General features: G+C 36.2%; 1 protein-coding gene and 1 pseudogene across 2 annotated transcripts in view; one reads left to right on the forward strand and one right to left on the reverse strand.

Moving 5' to 3' along the window:
- Positions 1-25,760, reverse strand: part of NBEAL1 (neurobeachin like 1) — a 161,012-nt gene extending 135,252 nt beyond the window's left edge. The window contains exons 1-4 of one of the 2 annotated variants that reach the window (XM_068544631.1): positions 25,652-25,760; positions 24,505-24,784; positions 5,928-6,019; positions 1,505-1,666 (exon numbers count right to left, since the gene is read on the reverse strand). In XM_068544631.1, coding sequence (XP_068400732.1) covers positions 1,505-1,666; positions 5,928-6,019; positions 24,505-24,555 — 305 coding nt within the window. In that variant the 5' untranslated portion in view covers positions 24,556-24,784; positions 25,652-25,760. Of the gene's footprint in view, positions 1-1,504; positions 1,667-5,927; positions 6,020-24,504; positions 24,785-25,109; positions 25,434-25,651 lie in introns of those variants that run through there. The other variant, XM_068544630.1, reaches the window with a different exon arrangement.
- Positions 18,245-18,438, forward strand: LOC137764986 (translation machinery-associated protein 7-like; annotated as a pseudogene).
- Positions 25,761-27,468: the final 1,708 nt, after the last annotated feature.

The raw sequence follows: 27,468 nt of genomic DNA on the forward strand, positions 1-27,468 counted from the left end.
ACCAAAAATTAGTTCCTTGGAGACATCAACAAAATTGACAAATCTTTAGCTAGATAGACTAAGAAAAAAAGAGAGATGAATCAGATTACTAACATCAAAAATGAAAGTGTGGACATTACTACTGATACTACAGAAATAAAGAGGATTATTAGAGAGTACTATGAACAACTGTACAACAACAAATTGAATAACATAGTTGAAATGGACAAATTCCTAGAAACACAAAATCTGCCAAGATTAAACCATAATGAAATAAATAATCTGAATAGACCTACAACTAGTAAGGAAACTGAATCAGTAATCAAAACTCTCCCAAAAAAGCAGTCCTGGATCTGATGTTTTCACTCATGAAGTCTACAAAACATTTAAAGGAGAACTAATGCCAATCCTTCTCAAATTTTTCCCAAAAACTAAAGAGGAAGGAACACTTTCTAACTCATTATATGAGGCCAGTATTACCCTGATCCCAAAGCCAAACAAGAGACTACATGAAAACTGCAAGCCAACATCCCTTATGAACATTAATGCAAAGATCTTCAACAAAATACTAGCAAAGAGAATTCAACAATATATTAAAAGTATTACACACTATGACTAAGTGGGATTTATTCCTGGAATGCAAGGATGGTTAAACATATGAAAGCTGATCAATGTAATATGCCATATTAACAGAATAAAGGGAAAAAAACCCAGACGATCATCTCAATTAATGCAGAAAAGCATTTGACAAAATTCAGCAACCATTCCTGATAACAACGCTCAGCAAACTAGGAACAGAAGGAAACTACCTCAACATAATAAAACCTATATATAAAAATTTCACAGCAAATATCATACTAAATGGTAAAGGACTGAAAGCTTTTCCTCTAAGAACAAGAAAAGAAGACAGATTTTTAAGAGGCATGTGATGCCCCTTACCCAAACGGTTCTCAAATTCTTATATGAAGATTAATGGAATGTGTGAAAATTCAAAATGCCTGAGCTCTTTTGGATCAGAACTTCCATACGTAAGGCTCAAACTCTGGACTTCTATTAAGCTTCCCAGTTGACATTTATGCACACCAAAATTTAAGTACCACAGACCTAATCATCTATAAATCTGGAAATATAAGCTATGGAATAATTATACTTTCTTTGGTAAAATTATAAAATGAAAGACTAGAAAAATACATTTCACAAATGATAATGCACAGTATAAAAATGTGTATGTACATGTTTATTGGTGAGGTCCATATAGAAAATATCAGTGCAATAAATTCTTAAGTAAAAACTCCTGTCATTGTCTTTACTCTAAAGCAATTATTTTTTATCCCGGCTGAATCTCTCTAAGTAGGTACAGTAAAAGGCTTTCCAATATAATAACAAACCACAAGCCTATTGCAAAAGCTGCATTCATCCTTGAGAGCTCCATATGAACAACATGCATCATTGATAACCAATAAATGCATTATTAGTTTGCTAATAATTATTTAAAACAAATAACTAGTTTATTTGTACCAGATACCTGCAAAGAATAATGAAGAACTTGACAAGCAAAATTGACAAGGCTTGTTGTTCTTCCTCTAACCCATCTGCCACTTTCTGAACACACTGTAGAAGCTGGGTCCTCAGAACCTGCAGAATATTATCAGGAAGCAGAGATATTCCTGGAGGCACATCATCTACCCTACAATGTAAGGGGAACAAAATAAGAAAGGTGTTTAAATACAGGACGAAAATCTGTGGCACTTTAAAGTAACTACATTTTCAGCTCAAATCCTAAAGAAGCTCTTTTAGTCCAGATATTCTGTGCCTTCCTCTCTGCATGGTACCACCAAATGGATAGTGACATTTTAGAAGATTATTAGAGCAGAGTGGTTAGTACTTCAGAGGAGGCTTACTGAAAAGAGAGAGAGAAAAAGGCTATTTAGTATTTTCAATTGTGCTATTGTTAAAGAAAGTATTTAAAATATAACATTAGTTCACCTTCTACTATTTAGAAATACAACGTGTCTATACCATTTCTAAAAGAAACGGTAACTAGCAAATAAAAATGAAGTACCTATAACTAGTTTAATATCTGTTAACTGCTTTACTAAATAAACAATATTCACCTACCTATAAGGTCCCTAAGCCATCTGATCAGAAGAGGGAGAGAAGGTAACTAGCAAAAGGAAAGGAGAAAGATAGAGGTGAATGTAGAACCCCAAGCATGAGCATCAATAGAAGACTCTTTTAAAGCAATACATCAATATTTTGTGACAAGTGGTTTCTGTGTAAGAAGACAATATGGTTCTTTAAGGGCAAAAGCCAATACCAGATGTAACTGGCTCCTTGCATGTGCCTCTCACATTAAAACCCCCTAGGTTCAAAGTCAGAAGCCTGCATACTAAGTTCCACCTCTGTAACATGAAGCACTTCATTTAATCTCTGAAGTTCCCTAATCTATAAAACTGTAATATCAGATATCCACCCTATTTCACTGGGCTCTGAAACCAGAAAGTCAATGTGCATTTTCAGCTTTAAAGTATGTAAAGAACTCTAAATATGTAATGCATTTTAAATATACTATCTCTAAAGCCTCAGAATCTTTTCATAAGCCACTGTATACTTATTTCCCTAACTCTGTTAAGAAAAACGCTCAAATAGCAAAGAAGCACTGTGAAGAGTTTCCATGATTAAATGACAATTATACTTTATAATAGTCTCTTCTTCAGATAATGCTTAACATGAAGTATTAGTACTATTTTTACATTGAGTAAAAGGCATTCACTGCAGACAAAGAAATCTGAAGCATCTTAGCAGTAGTCACATAAACACATATGTAAATATTATTAGCCTCTTCCTGAACCACCCTACAACATAAAATAAAGCATTTTATAAAATAAACACAAGTCACAAAGCATACTACCAAGGTTGCCTAATACTATATAACCATGTTCTAAAAATACATGTTTCATTTTAGTCTGGACATCATTTCACTTGCAGCTTTGGATTCTTTCATTCTCTCTTATTTATAGATGGTATCAGAAACACTCATTTTTATATTTAATTTTTTTTGAAGAGCTAAAAAGAGGTGATTAGAAAAACCAGAGTAACTTCAAAATAATAAACAAACATTTAAATATAACTGATTTTCAAGACTAAGTGAAACTATTCCTCCACACTTTTCCAAAAATGTTAAATCAACAAGCAAGAAGACATTAGATTTCCGAATATTCCATTTTAGTTATTTAAAAGAGTAGTTCCTTTTGTCCTTAATTGTCCCATTTTCTATTTACACACGTTTTGATTTAACTGGGCAGAAAAAAATATTAACTTCTAAAAGAGCAATCTTTTTTTTTTTTAACTGACTCTCATTATAAAATTGGGGCTTACTTAGGACATGGCATATAGACAAAGTTGGAATTTTTGGCCTTGTTCCTAATGTGATGAGGATTTAAGAATTTAGAAGGATTTTCCCACCTCTAGGACTTTATTGTCCATAAGTCTAAGCTCCTTTTGCTGATATTTCCCAAACTCCAGAAATCTTTTCCACTCCTCAATTTGCCTAGTCAATGTCTATTGTAAACAGCTGCCAATTGTTCTCTCTAACATAGGAAAAAGTCCAGCTTAAATTTCAAGGCTTTATAATCTGGTAAAAGCAATCCTTGCCTTGTATTATGAATTCTCTAACTTGGAAATTGTATAAAGTCAGTATACTTTAAATGAGGATTATCTGTGAGTTTCTTATCTTTAAGGTGACTAGACTAGTTTTACATATCTTACACATAATATTCACTTGAAAAATTGAAAGTTTACTACAAGCAAAATCTAAATTCATGGTTCAGTTTTCTGACAAAGATATGAAATATAATTTTAAATAAACCAACTAAATCACAAGTAAAAAAACATTCTTGAGATTCTTCATCTTACTTTAAATATAGTGGCAATATAAGTCTACATAGTGTTTTTAGAAATGACCTCCCAAGAAAGGAGACATTTTTAATGTATGGATGATAACAAGTGCATCTTACAAAACCCCAAGCATTCAAAGGCCAAAATCCTGACTCCATAAGATCCTTAGGCTCATGATTTAAAATGAGTTATAAATTTTTAAAATAAAAGCACTCCTAAGTATAAACTACAAGAATACTCTTTTATGAGTAGAAATCAATAATACATAATCTTATTTTGAGTTCAAGATTTAATGCTGATTTTCAACCTTTATAAACCTGTTACAAATAATCTAATGGTGAAGAACTCTGAAATTATATTTATAAATGAAGTACTTGTGCTTTCTGAGCATAACCATGTTGTTTCTTAAGTTCATTGCCTTGGTCCAAAGCTCTAATGATGCTTTTCTCTGAATTATTACAATTACCTCTTAACTGGCCTTCCTGCCTTCAGTCTCAACCCTTCCCAATCCAACCTCCATAATGCCACCAAAGTGACTTTTAAAAAACAAACTTGATCATGAAACTCTTATGCAGAAAATTCTTTAGTAGAGCCTTGTATCTTCCATAACAAAAAGTCAAAGTCCATTAGCAATGCATTTGTGGCACTTCATGATCTGGCTCCTATGTGATTCTCCAGATTCAACTCACCTGTGTCTAAACTCTCACTGCTTACCTCCACCCCCAAACTGCAAATATTTTCGCCCTTGAAGATTTTTAATTCACCAGATACTTTTTCATCCTCAACCACCACCCATTTCTCCCCTCCTCTCTCAACACATCTCTATAAATGGAGTTCCTTTTGTGGCTAAAAGTATGTCCTCATTTCTCCAGCTTTGAACCACAGCAAACCTAACCTCTCTTACCTAGGTCCACAAGGTGACTTGAGATACAATACGAACTTTATCTGGGAAGTGGGCCTGGGAACAGTGAGACTGCAGAAACAAATGTAGGCAGAGGAATGGGAGAAAATATTTGTACTTTCACTTATACATTTCCATAAGATGTTAATTTTTCCCTCATTTTATGATTTTCAAACCTAGTTTTTAAAAATCTGAAAACTTAACCTCCTCCAAGATGTTTATTTTTCCCTCATCTTATGATTTTCAAACCTAGTTTTTAAAAATCTGAAAACTTAGCCTCCTCCAAGATGTTTTCTAAGGCCCTTCTCTAAAGCCAGGAAAAGAAGTGTAAGTTTCAACTACCATAGAATGCCTGTCATATAATAAAGAAATTTTATGCAAATGAATGAAGTGACGCATGGTGGACCCTTAGATAGTTTCAAAAAAGGGGCTGGCCACATCTGAATAACTCACCCCCCCAACTCTCTGGGAGGGGAGAGGATCTGGAGACTGAGTTCAATCACACGGTCAATGAAGTAATAAGACCCAACAAAACTCTGACACCCAAAGCTCAAAGAGCTTCCTTCTTTGAACGCACTGATGTTCAGGGAGAGCAACATGCCCTGACTCCAAAGGGAGAGAGCATGGAAGCCCTGCATCCAAGACCCTCCCAGGCCCTGTCCTACATGTATCCTTTATAATAATACTGTAATCATAAGTATAGGACTTTCAGTGAGTTCTGTGAGTTAATCTAACAAATTATTGAACCTGAGGAAGTCATGACAACCCCCAAATTTATAGCCTGTTGATCAGAAATGTCGGTGGCTCCCAAGACTTGCTAATGATGTCTGAAGTGCGGGCAGTCTTGTGGAGGACTTTGCCTTTAACTCATGGGATCTGGCGCTAACTCCAGGTAGTGTCAGAATTGAAATGAACTGCAGGACACCCAGTTGCCAGTGGCTTAACAAAGTAAAGAAGAGGCTTCTAGAAGTCACGTCTAGTATCAGCAAGACTGCTGTGATCAATCAGAAATGTCTGCCATGAAAGCAGGGTTATGCAGGAGTAGCATGTGTGTCACATAACTGCCATCCTTATAATGTCATCAATGAAGTTTTTGTACCAAAAATTAACAAACTCACCCAAGGGTAGGAAATTAAGTGTTTCAACATACCTGGTAGGCAGCTTTTCAAAGTCAACATCTAAGAATTGTTCATAGCTAGAAACAAAATTGTCCAACCACAGCTTCAGGTAATCTGGATCTTTCTGAAATAAGAAAACCATTGTAATATTAAGTACATCTGTCAGGAATTTTTTAAAAAAATGCTTTCACTCCTATTGAGCAGATATGAATTGATAAATCTAAAGAAGCAATAATATGAAATCTCTAAATGATATACAGGAAGACATATGTGTTGTTTTAAAATGTATATTAAGTATAGTGAACCCATGGCACTCACACAAAGAGCTACAATCTGAAAAATGTCCTATAAGATTCTAAACAATTTGCCCTCCCCTATCTTTGTGGCCATATCCACTGTCACCCTGTACTATACTGGCTTCCTGGCTGTTACTGGGACATACCAGACATGCTCCCATCTCAGGCCTTTGCCATGGCTGTTTTCTCTACCCAGGACACTCTTCCACCAGATAGCTGAATGGCTAATTCCTACATCTTCAGGTCATTCTTTAAATGGCTTATTCTCAATGAAGCCAAATTTTGCCACCCTTTCTTAAAGTTACAAACCTTCTTACTAACCTTTACCTTCTACCCTATTCTGTTGTCCCACCCTATGGTGCTTTCTCACCTTCTAACACACTGTATAATTTATTTATTAATTTATTATCTGTCATTTCCCCTAGACTGTAGGCTTCACAATTTCAAGGCCTATCTAAGGGCCCACCACAAGTGATTTCTTTTTGTTTACTAATGGACACCAAGTGCCTAAAACAGTTCCTGGCACTGACCAGGTGCCCAATGAATTAATGAAAAATATAAAATGCATAAATAAAATAAAATGGGAGATGGATCATTAACCTAAACATAAAAACTAAAAAATCTTCTAAAAGAAAATACAGAATACCTTTGCAACCTTGGGGTAGACAAAGATTTCTTAGCTAGGACACAAAAATCACAAAGCAAAAAAAGAAAAAAATAATAATTGGTCTTAACCAAAATTTAAAACTTTGATTCATCAGAAGACACCATTAAGAAAATGAAAAGGCAAGCCATATGCCAGCTGAAAATATTCTCAGTACATATATCTGACAAAGGACTTGTACCAAGAATATATAAAGAACTCCTATGAATCAATGTAAAAAGGACAACTCAATTTAAAAATGGGCAAAAGGCTCAGACATTTCACAAAAGAAGATACACCAATGGCCAAGTAGCATGCAAAAGCATTCTCAACATTATTAGTTATCCAGGGAAATGCAAATTAAAATTAAATGGAATACCATTACACACCCACTAGAATGGCTATAATTTAACTTTCCATACCAAGTGTTGGTAAAGATGTGGAGTAACTGGAACTCACATTTCTGGTGGGAGTATAAAATGGTAAAATCACTTGGAAAACAGTTTGGCAGTTTCTTTTAAACATAAATTTACCACATGGTCCAGTCATTCCTCTTAAGAGAAGTGAAAACATATATCCACAAAAACAAGCTATACAAAAATGTTCATAGAAGATTTATTTTTAATAGCCCAAAACTGGAAACAAACCAAAATTCTGTCAACAGGTTAACTGATGAATTGTGGTATACTCACACAATGGAATGCTATTCTGCAATAACAATGAATGAACTGTTGATACGACAATGAATAGAAATTTCAAAAACATGTTGAGCAAAAGACGCCAGGCATTAAGCATATACACTGTGTGATTTCACTTATACAAAGTTCTAGAGCAGGCTATGGTGACAGAAATTAGATCACTGACTGCCTTTCAGAGGACTGACTACAAAGGGGCACAAAGAAAACTTTCCTAGGTAATAGAAATTTTCCATTTGTTTTATTAGGTAGTAGTGACACAAATGTTTGCTTGTATCAAAACTCATCATATTTGACACTTAAAATCTGTGCATTTTAAGGTCTGTAAGTTACATCTCAAAGATGATTTGAAAAAAACCATGATTCCTCAGAAATGTCTTTTTAAATATAAATTGCATCATTAAAAATGATGCTCAAATTTGTTTCCTTCACATCCTTAACACTTTTTTACTCCAGTCAATTTCAACATGATACTCAGGAGTCTTACTTACTCATTAAATATCACTGGTTAGGCACTGCTCTTGGATAAAGGGAACTCAAATAATTTATTTCCCTAAAATAAAAGTATTACACACAAATCAGAATTCCTAAAAGAATGTTCCCAGAATATGCAGACTGCTGACCTTTTGTGTATTTATTTTATCTATTAATATACTGTTCCAAAATCAGATCATAAATTGTTATAATCCACATCATCATTGAGAAGACAGAAATACTTCAGAAAAAGAACTACCTCTTGTGAGAAATTTTCTCAAGGATTTCATTAATTGCTTTTTTCATTTCCAACCAGCACATCATTCATTCATTCATTCATTCATCAGGATAAGACTCCAGAAATACAAGTAGCCAGAGTTTTCCTTACCATGGTTCCTTTTTAATAAAGCAGAGTTTTAATAAACTCTGTAAAAGTTCAACACAAAACAGTTTATAATGCCATAAAGAATTAATGTATTTCTCCTCACAGTTTATTTAGAAACTCTACCGTATCTGGTTCAAAGTCTGAAAGTCAGAGTTACCAAGTGTTTGGTAATTCAGTTTGGTAAGTACAGAGTTCTCCTAGGAAGTTGAGCAACTAACTATAAAGAAAGAAATGGTACTTAAAGCTGGAAATGTTTTATTTAGTAAGAAGTGAAGCAGTTACATTTTTTTTTGAGATTCTGCAATGTGCAAAGTATTATAGCAGCTATTTAAAAAGTATACATCATCCCATTTACTCCTTACAACCATCAAGAGAAGGTTTCATTTTCCCCATTTTATGGGTTAGAAAAGCAAAGTTCTAAGGATATATAACTTATCCATAGTCATACAGCTAGCCATTGATAGTGCTGGGATTAAAATGCAAAGATATATGAATCCAACCGTGCTCTTTCTACTACACTACACTACACTACACTGTCTTTGAACTGTGAGCAGGAATAAAATGGAGCTTAGTGGACAAAAAGAGGAAAAGAGGAACTAAGGATCAGTAAACTCAAGGCCATAAACAATTTAACACATAAAACAGCCACATTCCATACAGCCTGAGAAAACCCTTAAGAGGATCTATACTTTACTGCCAAAGGCCATAAAAGGAAAAATGTCCACACACCCAGAAACAATATTAATTAAATCTCAGCTTAGCCACTTTCATGGTTAAGAGAGTTGGGTACAATGAAACAGCACAGTAGGGTCTATCTCTCCACTTGTACGATATTTATTAACACAACACACAAATGTATTAAGTACTGCAGGAGCACTGAGGCCAGATTACATGGACTCTAACCCCTGCTCTGTCACTTTCTTGACCAAGTTACCCTATGTTCGCACAACAGTTTCTTCTATAAAAATGAAGATAATGACAGTACCTTTCTTTACAGGGTTGTGAAAATTAAATAACCTCGTCAAGGGCACATAGTATACGCTAAGTATAATGTTACTTTTTAAAAATTTATTAATATATTTTTAAATTTATTTATTTATTTACTTATGGCTGCATTGGGTTTTCGTTGCTGTGCATGGTCTTTCTCTAGTTGTGGCGAGCAGGGGCTACTCTTCATTGTGGTGCACAGGCTTCTCATTGCGGTGGCTTCTCTTGTTATGGAGCACGGGCTCTAGGCGCACGGGCTTCAGTAGTTGTGGCACACGGGCTCAGTAGTTGTGGCTCGCAGGCTCTAGAGCACAGGCTCAGTAGTTGTGGCACACAGGCTTAGCTGCTCCGCGGCATGTGGGATCTTCCTGGACCAGGGCTCGAACCCATGTCCCCCGCATTGGCAGGCGGATTCTTAACCACTGCACCACCAGGGAAGTCCCTAATGCTATTTTTATTTTTTCCTAATGCTATTTTTATAACCTATTATGTGCCTAAATTACGGCTCACTCACAAAACAGGAATGTTCTATGCTGCACACACACATTTAAATATTTCATGATCCCCTGTGCCACATGATTTTAACTGTATTCCTTTCCTTTCAACTCTCTTTGCATTTACTCTCAGTGTGACTTTGGGCAGGTTACTTCATCTCTCTGATCTGTTCTTGATCTATAAAATGAAGGTAATACTTCCCCTCATAGGGCTGTTGAAAGCACTGAATGAGATAATACATGTAAGGCACTCAGCAGTACCTGACATTTAGCAAATGCTCAATAAAATAAGCAATTATAAAATAATTAAAATCAACTTTATTGATCTTGTACTCAAATATTCATCCAATCATCTGCCATTAAGACAGTCCTTCATTTGGACTGTTATGTAGCTCCCTACAGGTCTCTGTAGCTTCAGTTTCTCTCACCTACACACAGTTACTAATGGGGTTTGTTAAATTTGAATCTGATCATCTTTTCTCTCCTGTTCAAATACTTTCAACGTCCCCCCATTACCAGAGGATGAAGTCTAAACACTTAGATGTGCTGTCCAGCGCAGTGACCACTAGCCGAATGTGATTATTTAAATTACATTAAAGCACAGGAGGCTTTTACCTTCTTACAACATCCACTCCTCCACTGGGAGGCTTTAGTGGGTCACAGAATTAAGGGATCCATACAATTTCACCTAGTTCTTAAGGGCTAGGGTTACGGGTAAGAATGGGGGAAACACCTTACTTCCTCCACACAATGATATTTGGGTTGTAGTATTCTTTCAAGTTTTATAAACTTTTAGATACATACATATATTTCAACCATATGTTGGGCAACTCGCAACTTACATACGAGTTGCATTTTAAAAGTTCATTTCAGTTATATTCATAACATATTTTTAATGTCCTAGCAAAAGAAGATAAATTCCTCCCACAGAAACACTATTATTAATGATGATTAGTCTTTCAGGCCAGCCCTCAAGGTTTTCTAATAGAACCTAGCTGCTTCAAAAAACATTTAATAAGTACATGCCAACCATGTACCAACCAGGGACAGTGCTAGACTCTACGGACATGAAGACAAAACATAATCTTGTATCAATTATTCCTCAATAGTAAAAAAAAAAAAAAAAAACACCATAATCTTGTCCTCAAAGTGCTCTTTTTTCAGTAGGAAAGAAAAGCATAAACAAATAAGTGCAACACATCATGAGAGGTAAAACAGTTGTGAAAAGTATCAAAACAATACAAGGGGAGCTACTGAATCTGTCAAGGTTGGAGGTAACTGAGTAACAAAAGTACTCAAAAGTTTTCACAAATCATAAACAGATATTCTCAAGGAGAGAGGAGGGGAGAGGGGAATTCCAGACAGATAGAAAATAGCAAGATATGCTCAAAGGATGTACAATATTTGGTATTGTCCCACCATGGAAAGAACAGGAAGCAGTGGGACAGGTGCATAGATTATAAGACTGGAGAAGTCACCATTTCCTAAGCAAGTACTTAACAATACTGTCGGCTTCGATGAGAACAGGTACAATTTGAAAAGTTCAAAAAAAAGAAAAAGGAAAGATTGCCATGCTTAATCAAGTTAGAGAAGCACTAGTTAAGCAAAATTAAACAAGATTTTTAACAATACATTATCTTTAAGATGACATATGCGGGACTTCCCTGGTGGCGCAGTGGTTAAGACTCCACGTTCCCAATGCAGGGGGCCCGGGTTCCATCCCCTGGTCAGGGAACTGCAGCAACTAAGAGTTCGCATGCCACAACTAAGGAGCCCGCCTGCCGCAACTAAGGAGCCCACGAGCCACAACTAAGGCCCGGCGCAACCAAATAAGTAAGTAAATAAATAAATAAATTTTAAAAAGATGAACTATGCCTTAGGAACGCCATTGGAAGCAATGAATATAATATAAAATTTCTGAAACGCATACAACCACAAACCTTATCTTCCTGACTCAATTTCATTAATTTTATCAAAGAACCAACTTTTTATTTGGTTGATCCTATTATGTTTATTATTAATTTCTGCTCTTTCTAAAAGCATTTTATTAAATGAAATCACAAACATACAAAAAAGGTGGAGAGAATGGTATGACTCAGTTTCAACAACTTTCAAATCATGCATAACCAATCTTCTTTCACCTATAGCCCCATCCTCTAATGTAACTTTTAAGCAAACCAGATATCATATTTCATCAAATATTTCATATTTCACAAATATTTCATATTTCACAAATATTTCAATGTATATCCATAAAAGATATCTTTTAAAATATGACATTATCATATCTAAAAAAATTAGCAGTTCTTTAATATCAGTTGATGTTCAAATTTTCCTGACTTGCTCACAAAAGCCTTTGTTTTAGATTTTTCTTTTTTTTGATGTAGACCATTTTTAAAGTCTTTACTGAATTTGTTACAATATTAATTGTTTTATGTTTTGGTTTTTTGGCCTCGAGGCATGTGGGATCTTAGCTGCCCAACCAGGGATTGAACCCACACTCCCTGCATTGAAAGGCGAAGTCTTAACCACTGGACCACCAAGGGAAGTCCCACAAATGCCTTTCTTAACTGATAAGATCAGGACCCAAATAAAGTCCATAAATTGCAAACTATTGGTATATCTTTTAAGTCTTTTTAAACCTGTAGGTTTCTATTACATTTCTTTTTTTTTTTTTTGCCCTAATTTATTTGTTGAAGACACTGGGCCATTTGTGATTTAGTATTTCTCACATTAGGGATTTTGCTGACTGCACATCTTTATGTCATTTAACATGTTCCTCAGTCCTCTGTATTTCCTGCAAAGTAGTAGATCTACAGACTGTCAGATTTAGAGATTTTTTTTTTTCCCCAAAAAACACAACATAGGTGGTGTTATATATGTCCTTCAAAAGATAAATTTCTAGTTATCTCTTACGTGATGTTAGAAGCTACCGATTATCTTTTCCTAGATCCAGTATTTTATTATGAGTAATTCCTGTAATAAACCTTATAATTTCCTTATGATACCACGACTACTAGAAAGATTTGCAGAAGGAAGAGCTGTTAATTTATTTTCAAACTCACTTCCAGATTCTTAGTTAAAATTGTATCCAGATACAGATTGTATTTATGTCATTCATCCCAAGCTGTTAAATAACGAATAATTTTTATTAAACATTCCGTGATGCACGTCAACCTTCTTATGTACACTTCCTTCAACAACTGAAAAATAATAAATTTCAGAATTTTCACATCAAAAAAAAAAGCCCTTACAATTTCCTTCACTCTACTTTGGGCCTCTTCTGTTCTTTCCTTGTCTTCTTGAAATGGATGATATATTAATAATAATATATTCCTACATAACAAATTAAATTTAGGAGCTAGAACAACAAATATCATATCAGTTTTTTAGGGCCAAGAATTCAAAAACAGCTTAGGTGGGTGGCTGTGGCTCAGCATTTCTCCCAAACGTGTAATGAAGATGGAAACTAGGGCTGCAGTCATAGCAAAGCTTGACTGGGCTGAAGGAACTACTTTCAACTTCACTCACATGGTGTGGCTGGCAAGGTTTCAGTTGTTCACAACATGGGCTTCTCCATAGGGCTGCTCACAACATAGCAGCTTGCTTCCCCCAGAGCGAATGATCCAAGGAAAAAAGAGTAACTGAGACGGAAACAACAGTGTCTTTTCTAATTTTGGAAATGACATACCATCAGTTTTGCCAAATTCTACTGGTCACAGACAAACCCTGATACAGTGTAGGAGAGGACTATAAAAGGGCGTGAATACCAGGAGGTAGGGATCTTGAAGGCTGGCTACCACAAATGACTAGTTCATTTATTTTTAGCCTCTTTCTCTAACACATTTATAGCCATAAATTTTCCTAAGTAATGCTATAGGCGCCCCCCATTTAGAAGTTCTAAAATGCTTACTTTTATCATTCAGTTCCACCTCCCCGAAATTCTAATTTTCCTTTATTACTTGTTCTTTAATCAAAGGTTTGTTTTAAATTGTAGTTCATGACTTTTTTTTTTAATCTTTTTGCTATTTCTTCCTTAGCAACATTTCTTCCTTAACTACATTCGTGTCAGAAAACATACTCTACTATTTCAATCATCTGAAATTTGTTGAAACTTGCTTTAAGGTCTGTCATATCATTTTTGTAAATATGTGTACTTGAAAGGAATGTATGGGTGTTGTTCTACATAAATCCCTTTTAAATTTGTCGATCCTATTGTTTAAATCTTCTGTATCTTTACTGATTTTTTTTCTTTGGTCTGTTCATTCTACCAATTACTGAGAAAAAAATACTAAAATATGATAAACTGAAGAAAAAAAAAAACCTGCCATGATTGTCATATGTTCATTTCTCTGTAGTTCTGTCAATGCTTGCTTCAGAGACTAGGTTATGAGGTACACACAAATTTAAAACTGTTACATTTTCCTGATGAATTGAACTGTTGTTTTGCTGAAAATGACTTTATTTCACTTTCGTCTTTGAAAAAATGTCACTTGGTTGGAAATTCTACATTAGTCTTTTCTTTAAAGGTATCAATCCATTATCCTTTCCCTTCCATCATTATTACTGAAAAATCAGCTATTAATGTGTAATTCCTTTGAAGATAATCGTTTTTTCCTCTGGCAGCTTTTCAGAATTTTCTCTTTCCCTTTGGTTTTCTGCAAAACCACTGTGGTTTCACTATCATGAATCTTGGTATGGAATTTGTTTTTTCTCCTTGAGTTTTACTAGACTTCCATCAATCCTGGAAAGCTCTCACCTGCAATCTCTTCAAATATTAACATTTGTTTCATGCTTTCTTTACTCTCCTTTTCAGAGTCCAATTAAATATGTGTTATGGGTTTCCCTGGTGGCGCAGTGGTTGAGAATCTGCCTGCCAATGCAGGGGACACAGGTTCGAGCCCTGGTCTGGGAAGATCCCACATGCCTCAGAGCAGCTGGGCCCGTGAGCCACAATTACTGAGCCTGCGCGTCTGGAGCCTGTGCTCCGCAACAAGAGAGGCCGCGATAGTGAGAGGCCCGCGCACCGCGATGAAGAGTGGCCCCCGCTTGCCACAACTAGAGAAAGCCCTCGCACAGAAACGAAGACCCAACACAGCCATAAATAAATAAATAAATACTTTTAAAAAAATATGTGTTAAATGTTTTCATACTATCCTTCAGAACCTTCCATATTTTCAACTCTTTGACTTCCTAGGATATATTCTAAAAGAATTCTTGTGACCTCCCTTCCAACTCTCTAATTCTCTTCAGCTATCTAAACTCGCATCCAATTTATTGGTTTTTAAATATCATTATTGGGATTTCTTTCCTATTTCTAGACATTCTTTTTTACAACTGCTTTTTATACCATAGTTCTCTGATTCTAAGACATATAATTTTTTACATTTTGGCATCTTTGAAATCAAAATGCATCTTACAACTGCTCTCAGAAAGGATGCTGTTACATTTGTCACTGCCTGTGCACACCTGGTAACAGGTGTTCATGGTGATGTCCTTTTGCTAGATTTATGTGCATAGCTGGTACTCCAACATGTTGAGATTACCTGCTGTTCAAAATGTCTTCAAAATATTATACTAAATTAATCAGTAAAATGAAGTTATTGTGTACACAGATAGGCATGAAAACAGAGCAGCAGGGTATAATTTGACATTAGCGATGAGAACCTATACTAAGATTGCTTTTCCTTTGTACTTTTGTTCATGCCTTATATGTGTATGGAACACCCTCTGTGACTATTAAACTATTAATTCTTTAAAACCTCAATCAAATGCTACCTCTTCAACTAAGCAATCACTGATGACTTCATTCATCCTCCCTTAGGTCTCACATCCTACAATCTAAGTGGGAAACTGACTCTAGTTGGAAAAGCATGACCTCAGATGAAGTCACAGTCAATTAACCAGATGAAAGTTATAAAATTTTGATGGAAATTCTGATAAAAGCCAGTCACATCCAGGAAAGATTTGGAAACCATTTTAACACAAACAAAAGAAGCAATATTCTAATAGAGGCCTGTGCATAAAAATAGGCTTAGAATACACCAACCCCTAGTGGGAAAGATTTTAATTTTTACTTTAGGTATTTCTTAAATTTTAAGTAACTATTCATTCAGATAACTACTTTAATGAAGTTCTACATTTGATCAATAGAGTGTAGAGAATTCTCAGTTAAAATTAGCAAGGCTTGAAAAGACCAACATCTAGAGTATTGGAATGTTAGGTATAATATGTCCTGTTGCTTTTTGTGTTCATCTTGGAGTTTCACACATAGTTAACAGGTAAAGAAATTTCTGCTTCAAGTGTTTTTGGGAAGTCAGTCAAGTGATCAGGTAGCACTGCGGTGCAGGATGTCAATAATAGGGAAGGTTGTGCATATATGGGGACAGGGGGTACATCGGAACCTCCTGTGCTTTCTGTTCAATTTTGCTGTGAACCTAAAACTGCTCTAAAAAAAGTTTATTAATTTTTTTTAAATGACCAAATTTTTTAAAAGAGGAAAAATACTAAATTCAAGGGATAAAATGACAGTAAATAACATGTACATACAGTAGGCATCCAATAAAAACTAACTAAATTGGACTTAAAAGTTTAAAACGATATTCAAGTTTCATATCAGATGGAAGTTTTTCAAATTTGATATCCTAATGATTTGTAGTAGTAAACCTAACTAATTTACAGACTTTTCGATCACATGCATAAAAGTACTCTAACTAAAAATCTCTGAATAATGAAATTTTTACTTTCTTTTTGCATATCTGTATTTTCTAAATTTTCTACAGTTAACTTGTATACCTTAAATTTAAAATTTTTTAAAGCTTGGTGTAAAAGTAAAACATCTTTACTACTTTTTCTTAGAGCATAAATCTAAATTAGAAAGTCTATATATTGTCATGCTTCAAATGAGATTCATTCATTAGAAAAATGGAATTTTATATTTTAAAACTTAAATGTTATATTTTGACAAAAATCATAAGTCAAAATTATTCAATAAAAAAGTATAAACCCACCTCACAATGACACCATAAATTGAAATAGTACATATCTTTCCTACTATTCTAAAGTTTATTATCAGGGAAGATCATGTAGTAGTTAAATTAAAGGCATCAAACAAAACCACTGGGGTTTTTTTAGAGACAAACTGCTTTGAAATGCTTGAATGACTTTCATGTGAAATGCATGGATCAGTTAATGCTGTGGCTCAACCAGAGAATAATTTTACCAGTCTAAATCTAAGTCACAAGACATAAATTAAAAGAAAATGCTGATATTCCTTAGATATAGTTAAGAATAAGTTTGAAAGGTCCCTGGCCAGATAAGTACAAAAATCAAGAGTAAACATTTTAAAACTTTAATAGCAGTTTGTCAGTGATTTTAAGTCTGTTGGATTCAATTTAAAAATAAAATGGGGACTTGTATTTTTAACATCTATTTTCCCCACTCTTTTTAGAACTACTTTGCTAAAGCCACCAATAATCTCTTAACTGTGGAATCCAATACACACCCCATAATGCTTTTCTTCAAAGCTATGTTGAATTTGACATCCCTCTACTTTCTGAGGCAACCACTCACTCCTGGCTCTCCTCCCAAACTCCTGACTCTTCTTCCTCTATCCGCCTCTTAAAAGATAATATTCTTCAGGACTCCCTGACTTTTGAGCCTCTTCCCTTCTTACTCTCATGTAACTCTTCAATAATTGCCAGTATGACAACTCTCAAATCTTTATTTCCAGCATAGACGGCCTTCTGAACTCCATTTCGTGGGGTGTTTCTCTACCTAGATATCCCCCAGGCACTGCAAACTCACATGTTTACCTGAAAACCTAGTGAACTTGCACTAGCTAACTTGGTGAATGGGATGACCTAGTACCAGTCTGCAAAACCAAAAAACCTAAAAATTATTTGGGGCTCTTCCTTTTCCCTCTTCCTCCACATCTACACATTGAAGGGCTATCAATTCAACCTTCTACCAGGGAAATTTAAATTTTGATATTCAAAAGGAAAGAATAATAAAATATTTTCATGCACCGTAACAACTTTTTAGAGTAGTGCATAAGCTCCTCAAGTCAAACCACAAAGGTAGTAATATTCCTTTCCTAAGGGCAAATCTCACATCTATTGACAAAAAATACTCATTTCTTGCTTTCTTTCACATCTAACTTCCTAAAATGAACATGTAATTGGTAACCAATACTACTAAGCTGATGATTTTGTTTTGTTTTGCCTTAGAGTCAAACAACATTACTTTCTTTATATACAAAGTCATTATTAAGCCAGAGTAAATTGAGAGCTATTTCTATCTACACTTTGCACATACCAGAGACTTATTAAAAATGGGCTGCGGTGGCAGGGTTGGGGGAAAGGGCAGCAGGCGCCATGTCGGGCCGCGAAGGTGGCAAGAAGAAGCCCCTGAAGCAGACCAAGAAGCAAGCCAAGGATATGGATGAGGAAGATAAGGCATTCAAGCAGAAACAGAAGGAAGAGCAAAAGAAACTTGAGGAGCTAAAAGAGAAGGCCGTGGGAAAGGCCCCCTGGTCACACGTGGAATTGAGAAATCTGGCAAAAAGTAAGCTGCTCCTTGTGCCTGAAGCAATGATGATCCTTAATTCCATTCCTGTTTAAACATCTGGATTAAACATCTGGATTCCCTGCCATAACATCTGTTGCCACCCATAGCTAGAATAAGTGTTGTCTTGGAACCTACTGCACATTTAAGAATAAACTTTTGTAAAAAAAAAAAAAAAAAAATCATACAGTGGCTCATCTTTAGTTCCTCTCAGCCATTTCTACATCAGCTATGAGATCTGCATAAACCCAGCCCAGAATCCTGCCAAACTATGTTCTTAAGCCCCTGTCCTATCCTGAATTCTGTACCACCTGGAATTAGACCAACTCATTTGAAATGAAAAAAAAAAAAGGGCTAAATTATAAGGGTTGATGTATATTGGTACGTCTTGCCAAAAGTTTCACTTACAATTACAACCAAAATTGTATAAATAAATTACAATTTTCTCATTAGAAGAATATTCATTCATCCGTTTTTTTTCCAAATCTATATATAAAAAGAGGCACATGCCTTTTTATCTGAATAAAACACCTCTAAATTCTGTTTTCCTTATGAAGCAAAACTTTTATTCTGAAAAGGAAGTTTACTCTGAGCTCATTGCAAAACTATCTATTTCAGTCATATTCCAGATTTAGCAGGACAAAGGGCAACAGCAGGAAATGGAGCATCACCAAGATGCAAAACAAACTTGGTTTAGAGTAAAAAAAAAAAAAAAATCCCAAATCATTACTGGGATAATTAAGCGCTATGCTTGAAAGCAAAAATAAATACAGATTAAAAATTAAGATGCGGGGACTTCCCTGGTGGTGCAGTGGTTAAGAATCCTCCTGCCAATGCAGGGGACACGGGTTTGAGCCCTGGTCCAGGAAGATCCCACATGCCGCGGAGCAACTAAGCCCGTGCGCCACAACTACTGAACCTGCGCTCTAGAGCCCATGAGCCGTAACTACTGAGCCCACATGCCACAACTACTGAAGCCTGCGCACCTAGAGCCCGTGCTCCGCAACAGAAACCATCGCAATGAGAAGCCTGCGCACCTCAACGAAGAGTAGCCCCCACTCACCGCAACTAGAGAAAGCCCGTGTGCAGCAACAAAGACCCAACGCAGCCAAAAATTAATTAATTAATTTAAAAATAAAATAAAATAAAAATTAAGACGTTCATGAGCACAGCTTCATCACTACTGGTAAAAAGACAAGAGAGTATTTCCCACTATCATTATACCATATAAACACAAAATGGAAGTAATCTTGAGACACATACTCTCATGCTCACATACGTATTCTTTACATGCTAATAAAGATTACATTTTTATATTTCTTAGCTTACCCTTACAGTGCATTTAAATACAGTCAATTCATTTTGTTCTCAACAACTTTGAAAGATACGCAAAATATTTTTTCCATTTGACACATGAAAAAACTGAAACATAAAGAAACTAGGTAACCTGTCTTTGGGTCCTTAAAATCAGAAACAGAATTGGGACTAAATCTTGGCTCTAATTCTGAAGTTTCACAAAATTTTTCAGTGTAAACTGAAGCTCAAAAAAAAAAAAGCTAGTGACAAAAATGAACCATGAATTTCAACCCACATTGCCACATTTCAAAATGTCATGTTTTTACTCACTTTGTATCTTTTTACTGAGTTAACGCATTTGATACTTTCCATTACACAGAACAAAAATGACTTAATCTTATCAAAGAATTTGAGGACTCAGTTTCTTCTGCATATTTTGGTGACCAACTGTAGCACTACCAAAAGGCTAAATGTTGAACAGAAATATATCCTTATGCCTATCTAAGGGGAGCAGCTGAGACAGGGATACGTACGTATCTGTTCTATGCAACATACGAATTCCAAAAAGTTGTATGATAATGTAGAAACCAAAACTGTTTTCAGCGCCATCTCTCTTACCACAAGCACATTAAGAAATAATGTCAAAAGAAACAGGGAATTACATGGTGCCTAACACAGATAATATAAAGTAAAATCTTTAGATATTAAAAAATAAAGTTACCTTCTACACTTGAGAAAAGTATGCTCAGATGAGAAGTAGTTAACTACTGAACTAAAATCCAGATACAAAATTAAACCTGTTTCCAAGTTAATATTTAACTTATAAGAGCTATATGAAATGCACTGTTGATGAAATCCTTGACCCTGGGTGGGGATGACTGTTTGGAGGCAAGAAAAGTTCAGACTACATAACTTAAATTAGTAGCCTAATACATTAGTGAAAGACCCTGTATACAGCAGGAATGCTGGGTAATCAGAAATCATCCTGCCTCTATTATGTAATAACTACATGAGGTTAATAAATAACCTACTAGCAAGATGCATGTTCTTGACAATGCAATTAAATCCTATTCCTAGAAAGTGAAAAATCAGACCTGAAAACTTTGGTTAAAAAAACAAACTGCAAAGTTTTTTACCCAAATTCTTTTGAAATATTGCATTTAATATACGGGGACCCATCTGGTAAACTCTGAAACCAGGAATTTATTTTAATTCTACTTTAAAAACTTTAATCACTAGTATTTAGGCTTGCAACTAAACCCAGACTAATGGGAAGAAGACATATTTATATATCTCCTTAGTGTTCCTTTGACCCAACAGTATTATCTAAGGGTTATTTCTGATAGAGTCCTATTTAAATACCTATTGAACTTTCATAATGCTCAATGGCAACCTTTAAAACATCACTTTACATAGAACTCTATGATGACACCTTAATATTCATCTATTGCTAACACACTGTGGAATACACGTGCCGAGGTTAGCACTGTAGGAAATACAAAAGATGTCTTAACCATACACGTTGCCCTGAAGCAGACCTTCATAAATCTTCAAAGTCGTCTTCTTTAATCAGGTATGTATACAGTGTTTGATATGAATAGCATACCAAACAGGGCAGCAAAATAATAGACAATGTTTAAATTTTAACCATTAAGGATGAACTTGATACTCAAGAAAAATAATTGGTCACCTTTGGAGGATGCTAGCAATCAAGTCATTATTCTGAAAACAAACAAAGAATCAAAGTTTATTTTGCCTGCCTTCCCTTTAAGGAACTGTCATCAAATAACTGATGAGGGGACATTTCTCTATATATGTTATACTCATAAATAAAGAAATGATAAAATCTGAATATCACAGTTTTGCAAACTCCTAATGAAATAATGCATATAGGCAAAAGTCACGATGGCCAAGACACTCATTAATTATTCTAGCCTCCAGCCGCCACGGAGAATGTGAATCAATCAAGTCTCTAGATCTGCCAGTTTGCAGACACCAATAGAAGTAACAATTAAAATCAAGAGAATTCAACCAGCAAAACCCAGACTGAGGAAATTCTAATGTCAAAATCTGGTTTCTTCAACAAATAAACAGAAGGGATAAAAAGTGTGGTGAGGAGGAACCCATAGATTAAAAGACTTAATAGACAAATTTTCAGCAAAATACAACATGTATGTTTTGTTTAAATACTGTGTCAGACAAACAGTAGCAAAATAAGAACATTTATGAAGCTACCAGGAAAGTTTGAAGACCAACCAGATATTTGATGATTTAAAGAATTATATTGAGATTATGTTTTTAAGAGGAGTTCTTATAATATAGATATATTTTAAAATATTTATGGATAAGATATGTTGTCTGGGATTTGCTTTAAAATAATTCAGGGGTAGAGGGAAGGGTAGTGGAGGGTTCTATGTGAAACATCACTGAATATGAACTGATAGCTACTGAAGCACAGTAACAGATACAAAGGGTTCAGTACAGTATCTTCTCTATTTGTGCCTGTTTGAAATTTTTCACAATAAAAGCTTTAAAAAGAAAGATGAACTAAAAAGTTCTATACGATAATCCACAGAATAAGGACAAAAAAGCTCCACGTCCCTCAGAGGTCAAAATAAATGAAAATCTTATGGTGAGTTAGACAAGAATTCTCCTTGTATACACACTACTACTTGACAAATAAGAAAACTGAGACCCAAAGAGATAAGTCTTGCTCAAGGTCAAAAAACAAAGCAGCAACAGAGCCAAAACTAGACTCCACAACTGCAAGCCCAAAAAGAGGTCTTAGTTGGAGCTAAGTTAAGAGAAGATCTGAGCAGTCCTGAAGCAGTCTGAAAGCCTGTCAAAGGTACAAAAAAAAAGTCTTATAAGTTAGTCAGGAGAAAAAAAGAAAGTCAGGTGGTTTGAAGGGTCATATGCTAGAGTGACAGCAATAAGGCTAGAGAGAAAGTACTATAGAGAACCGGGTATTTGGTAATCATTCTCACTAGGGAAAAGAAGTGTTAAACCTATGATGCATATTTGGAAGCTACTTGAATTCAAGGTATCGGAAGAAAAGAAAGTTGTTGTCTAGCTTACAAGTACCTTATTCATGAACTGGTGAAACATAAAATCATTATTTTAAATAATGAATTTTTGAAAACCGTTGAAAAAAATTTTAATCTTATTAAGTGCACAAGTGATTTAAATCTTTAACATAAAAATGCGATTTATCTTCCTGTCCAAGAATAGGCTTCAAAATTTGACCATGAAGGTCCTTCACTATTTACTCAGACATTCTCATAAAAGAGTAAGGATTCACTTTTATGTTAAGTCATTAAGAACAAAATTCTGTGTTTGTCGAACAAACTACACTATCTTTTCAATAAGCACAGTGTCGCCTGAATAAAACATGAACTCGACCTAGAAACAATATAACTAATTAATAAGGAAATGTAATCCCATTTACTTTTTGTCATTCTGAAAATGTAAAACCTAGTAAGTTTGATGGATTTTTTAAAAAATAATTTTCAAACGAGTACTGGGCATGCATACTAAAATGCATTTTTAATTTTTGGCTGACGTGTTAGTGACTGTTTTCAAGAATGGTGAATTGGATTCCTTTTTTATTGGAAGAGTGGTCTATTTTTAAAAAGACATTTCTGGCATTAAATTACACAAGACTAAAAGCTATTTTAAAAATTCATATTAAATATTTCAAAGTATATGTCCTTCAGTAACTGTAAAAAATACCAAACCAGGAAGTCATAGAAAATTCCAGTGTGAGCTCTAATATTTAATATTAAGATAACTGAGATCATCTGTTAAAGAATAACTTCAAAGAACTTTTAGTTCTTTAAAAAGCTGAAAGTATAGAAAGGGAGCCCTACAGGATAATGCAGAAATGGAAGCTGAGACTTGAGAACTTCACCACGCAGACCTAAAGTAACTTAAGGAGTAAGTTAGAGATGTTACTCTGACCCTTGCCAGTATCTTCAAAGTAATAATATAGCTCCTCACTTGAAAAACATATTTTTAAGTAGTACCCTTCTTCTCCAATAACCTAAAATCAAAGCTAACATGTAAAAATTCACATAAAGACAAATGGAGAAAAACTTATTTTTGAATGACAAAGAAAAAATAATGAGCAGTCATAATGGATAAGAGCATGGACTTCAATCAGGCAGTTGTGAGTTCCCGGAAGCAGGAGGGACTCCTTCTCACTAACCCCTTTAAACTCTGCATCAGTTTTTCTCATCAGTAAAAAGGATAATTACGATACCCATCTCACAGGATTGTTGTGAGCATCAAGAGAGACAATGTTTATAAGGTGCTAATATCAGGGCAAGCTTACAGTAACCACCTCAAATCAATAGCATTTTTATATAATAATCTTTTAATTTAAAAGATTAATTATGAGAAAAATGCTTAATGCTCTTCTCATAAAAATATCTCTATCTGTACTCCCAGTTGTGGGAGGAAAAAAAAAAAGCACAAACAAAAATACAAATGTTTTATTTTTCTCAAAGGTCATAATTTTACTCATATAACTTTAGGATCCCTGAAGACAAATATCAAATTAAAACCACATCCTACAGTTTTTAAGAGCATGCCAATATTGTGTATGTGTTCAAACGTGAAAAAGTGGAAAACAGAAAATCCTGTGTTTTTAAATTTGGGGTCATTACTATGAATAAATATGCTACTATCCATTAAATAAAGTGCTAATAAGGCCAGTCACAAAACTTTATAACAAAGTATTTTAAAACTTAGAAATAAAAAGGAAAGCAGTTACCTTCGCACAATAAAGCATCCAAAGTTCAAAGAGTCTCTCTCTGGATGCCATTCTGGCTTTCACTCTGGCACTTTAATTTTTCCTCAAAAAAAAAAAAAAGTTCAAGACCACAGCATGTTCATTTTATTTTCCAAGTTTTTCAGCCGTTACAGTAAAGCTCAAAGCAGTAGGGAAAACAAAAAGAAGTGAAACAAATGGACTGTCTTCTGGTCAATAAAATTCAGTTTCAGCAGTTACTCCAACCTATCTTCATCAGTGGTCGTTGGGCAATTAGATAAATCTGTGAAAGAGAAAAATATGCAAGGATTTGCTTTAAAAGAGGCCATGTTAATAATTATAGGTTTATCAGAACTAGAGATTTATCTAACTCACTTCCCACCAACAACCGGCTAAGCTTTTCCAACTGATTGGATTTCATAGAAACTTGTGTTTCAGGAAAACATCACAGCTAATACAATATATCACATCAACACAAAGTCAGAATCCTCTTGGGCAGAACTCAAAGATGAGTACTCATAACAAAAAATGTGTCCAATGATAATAAACAGAAAAAACGCCGCTCCCATTCATACATTTTTCTATAAACATAGAAAAAGTACACTTACTACTGACATATTTCAAAGACATAGAATCCCTCAGAATTTTCTAGTCTGCTTCTTCAAACTTGTTGGGAATGTTTGTCGTGTGTTGCAGGGCAGGGCGTGGGGAGGAGGGTGAAGAATTCCTGGTTTGTTTGAACAATCCTCAGAGAGTGAAAGTCGGCCTGCCCACCTGACCTCTCTACCTCTCCATCCAGTAAGAAGAAAGGAGCACGCACGCACCGGCAAGGAAAACACCCCGGGAAAGCCTCCAAATGTTTTGGGGGACCTTTAAATTTCCTCCTCGCATCCCAGACAACCGAAAGGGAGGCAAACTTCAGATGTGCCAAGCTGCCAAGAAGCTTTGGAGAGGGGGCAAAGCGAGCTTGGCATCCCCCGACCCGCTATCCACGCCCTCCCGACCGCACCGGGACACACCCGGGTCAACCTCGCCCCCTCACGGCCGCCCCTCACTCTACGGCGCGTTCACCACCAAGCACCCGGAGCCCTCCCATTTCTGCCACGCGGCCCCCTCTTCCCTACGACCCGCTCCCCCTCACCGCGCTCACATTGGACGGTTGCGGTTCCGCCGCCGCCGCCGCCGCCGCCAGGCCGACGTCTAACTTACTTCCCTCGCCCTCTTCCCAAGCTCAAGCCCCGTATTACCCCGTAGCTAGGCAAGAGGGCGGGAGAGGGAGGCGGGGCGACGACAGCGCGAGGCGGGGCGCGGGGCTGGGTGGAGACAGGGGCGGGGCTGTCCTCACGGCTAATGATTCCGGCCTCTAAGGATTTCCCCGCCCCGGGGCAGTAGCTGCTCATTGGTCGCGAAGGCTGGGAAGGGGCGGGATAACCTGAAGCCGCGCCCCTGCATACCTGCGCAGTCGCAGTCGACCCAGCTCTTGAAGACCCGGCGGCGGTGCGCGGCAGCGCCTGGGGGAGCGCTCCAGTCTTCCCCGAGGTGGACGCGTAGGAGGACCGACGTGCTTACGTCCACCCACCGCCGCTGCTGCGAAGGAGCAGACAGCGTTCGGCTGATGGCGTCATTTCCGCGAGTCATCTGAGGGCAGGGAACCGTACCGTGATAACTAAAGCGGATTTCATTTTGATTTCTTTTTGTAAAAAGGAGATTGGTCGTGGGAGTGTATAGTGAGAACAGACAGCTGCTCCCACACCCCTGCAAAAATCTTTTCCCTTAATCGTGTTTGTGCCTCATACTTTCGCTGTCGCCGGATGTCAAGTGCAAAGGGTTTATTTTACCACTACTCAAAGGCTTCAAAAGGGTCTAGCTCTTACAAGAAAAGAAACAAAAGGAAAACGGCAGCATTTACTAGCTATAGGCAACTTTGGGGGAGGGGGATGTTTAAGGAGAGGGGAAGACTCTTGAGATAGTACACCTAAACATTTTTAAAACCTTTTATTGTGAAAAATGACAAGTATAGATAAAAGTAAACTATATAATGAAATCCTATATGCCGTCGTTAATGTCCCATCTTGTTTCATCAATACCAGCAGCTGACAAACTGTAAAGAGTCAGAGAGTAAATATTTTAGGTTTTGCAGACCATCCTGCTTGCAACTTAACAAAAATCAAAATAAGAATATTTTATGATGTGCGAAAACTAGATGAAATTCAAGTTGCAGTGTTGTAAAGTTTGTTGGAACCCAGCCATGCCCATTCCTTCACTATTAATAGCTGCTTTCACCCCAAGGTGGCAGAGTTGACAGTAATTTAAAGTAGTTGTTTGCAAATTAGGCCTTTTGAAGATCTCTTCTTGGTTCTCTAGCATGTGAAACTTAATATGTGAAAACTTCGGGGGAGGGAGGGGGAGAAATTACTCTTGCTGCAGCATCCCCCATTTTAGTAATTAGCAGCTCCATTCTTCTAGCTGCTCAGTCCCAAGAACCTAGGAAGTATCCTTGCCATCTTTCTTATATACCTCACATTCAATCTAATCCTTTCAGCTATATCTTCAAAATAAATCTGGGCTCTAACCATTTTTCTACACCACCACCACCACTACCACCCTGATGTGAGTTACCACTAAATCTTTTCTGGATTATTGCAGTAGCCTTCCAATTTGTCTCCCTGCCTCTGCCTATGCACTTTTCCCACCTATGGATTCTTCCCAACATAGCAACCAGAGTGACCTTTTAACACAGAAATAAGATGCCACTCCTTTGCTAAAAACTCTCCTTTGGTTTCCCATCCCACTTAAAAGGGACAGCAAGGACCTGTGTTTTCCTCCCACACTTCCCTCTCCAACTTCTCCAACTACAGTATTATTCTGGCCTTCCGTTATATCATCCGGACACATGGCTTCCTTGCTGCTCCTCAAATTCACAAAGCACACTCCAGTCTCAGGGATTTTACATAAGCTGTCCCTCTA

The sequence above is a fragment of the Eschrichtius robustus genome, chromosome 5 (assembly GCF_028021215.1).
Source record: "Eschrichtius robustus isolate mEscRob2 chromosome 5, mEscRob2.pri, whole genome shotgun sequence".
NCBI lineage: Eukaryota > Metazoa > Chordata > Mammalia > Artiodactyla > Eschrichtiidae > Eschrichtius > Eschrichtius robustus.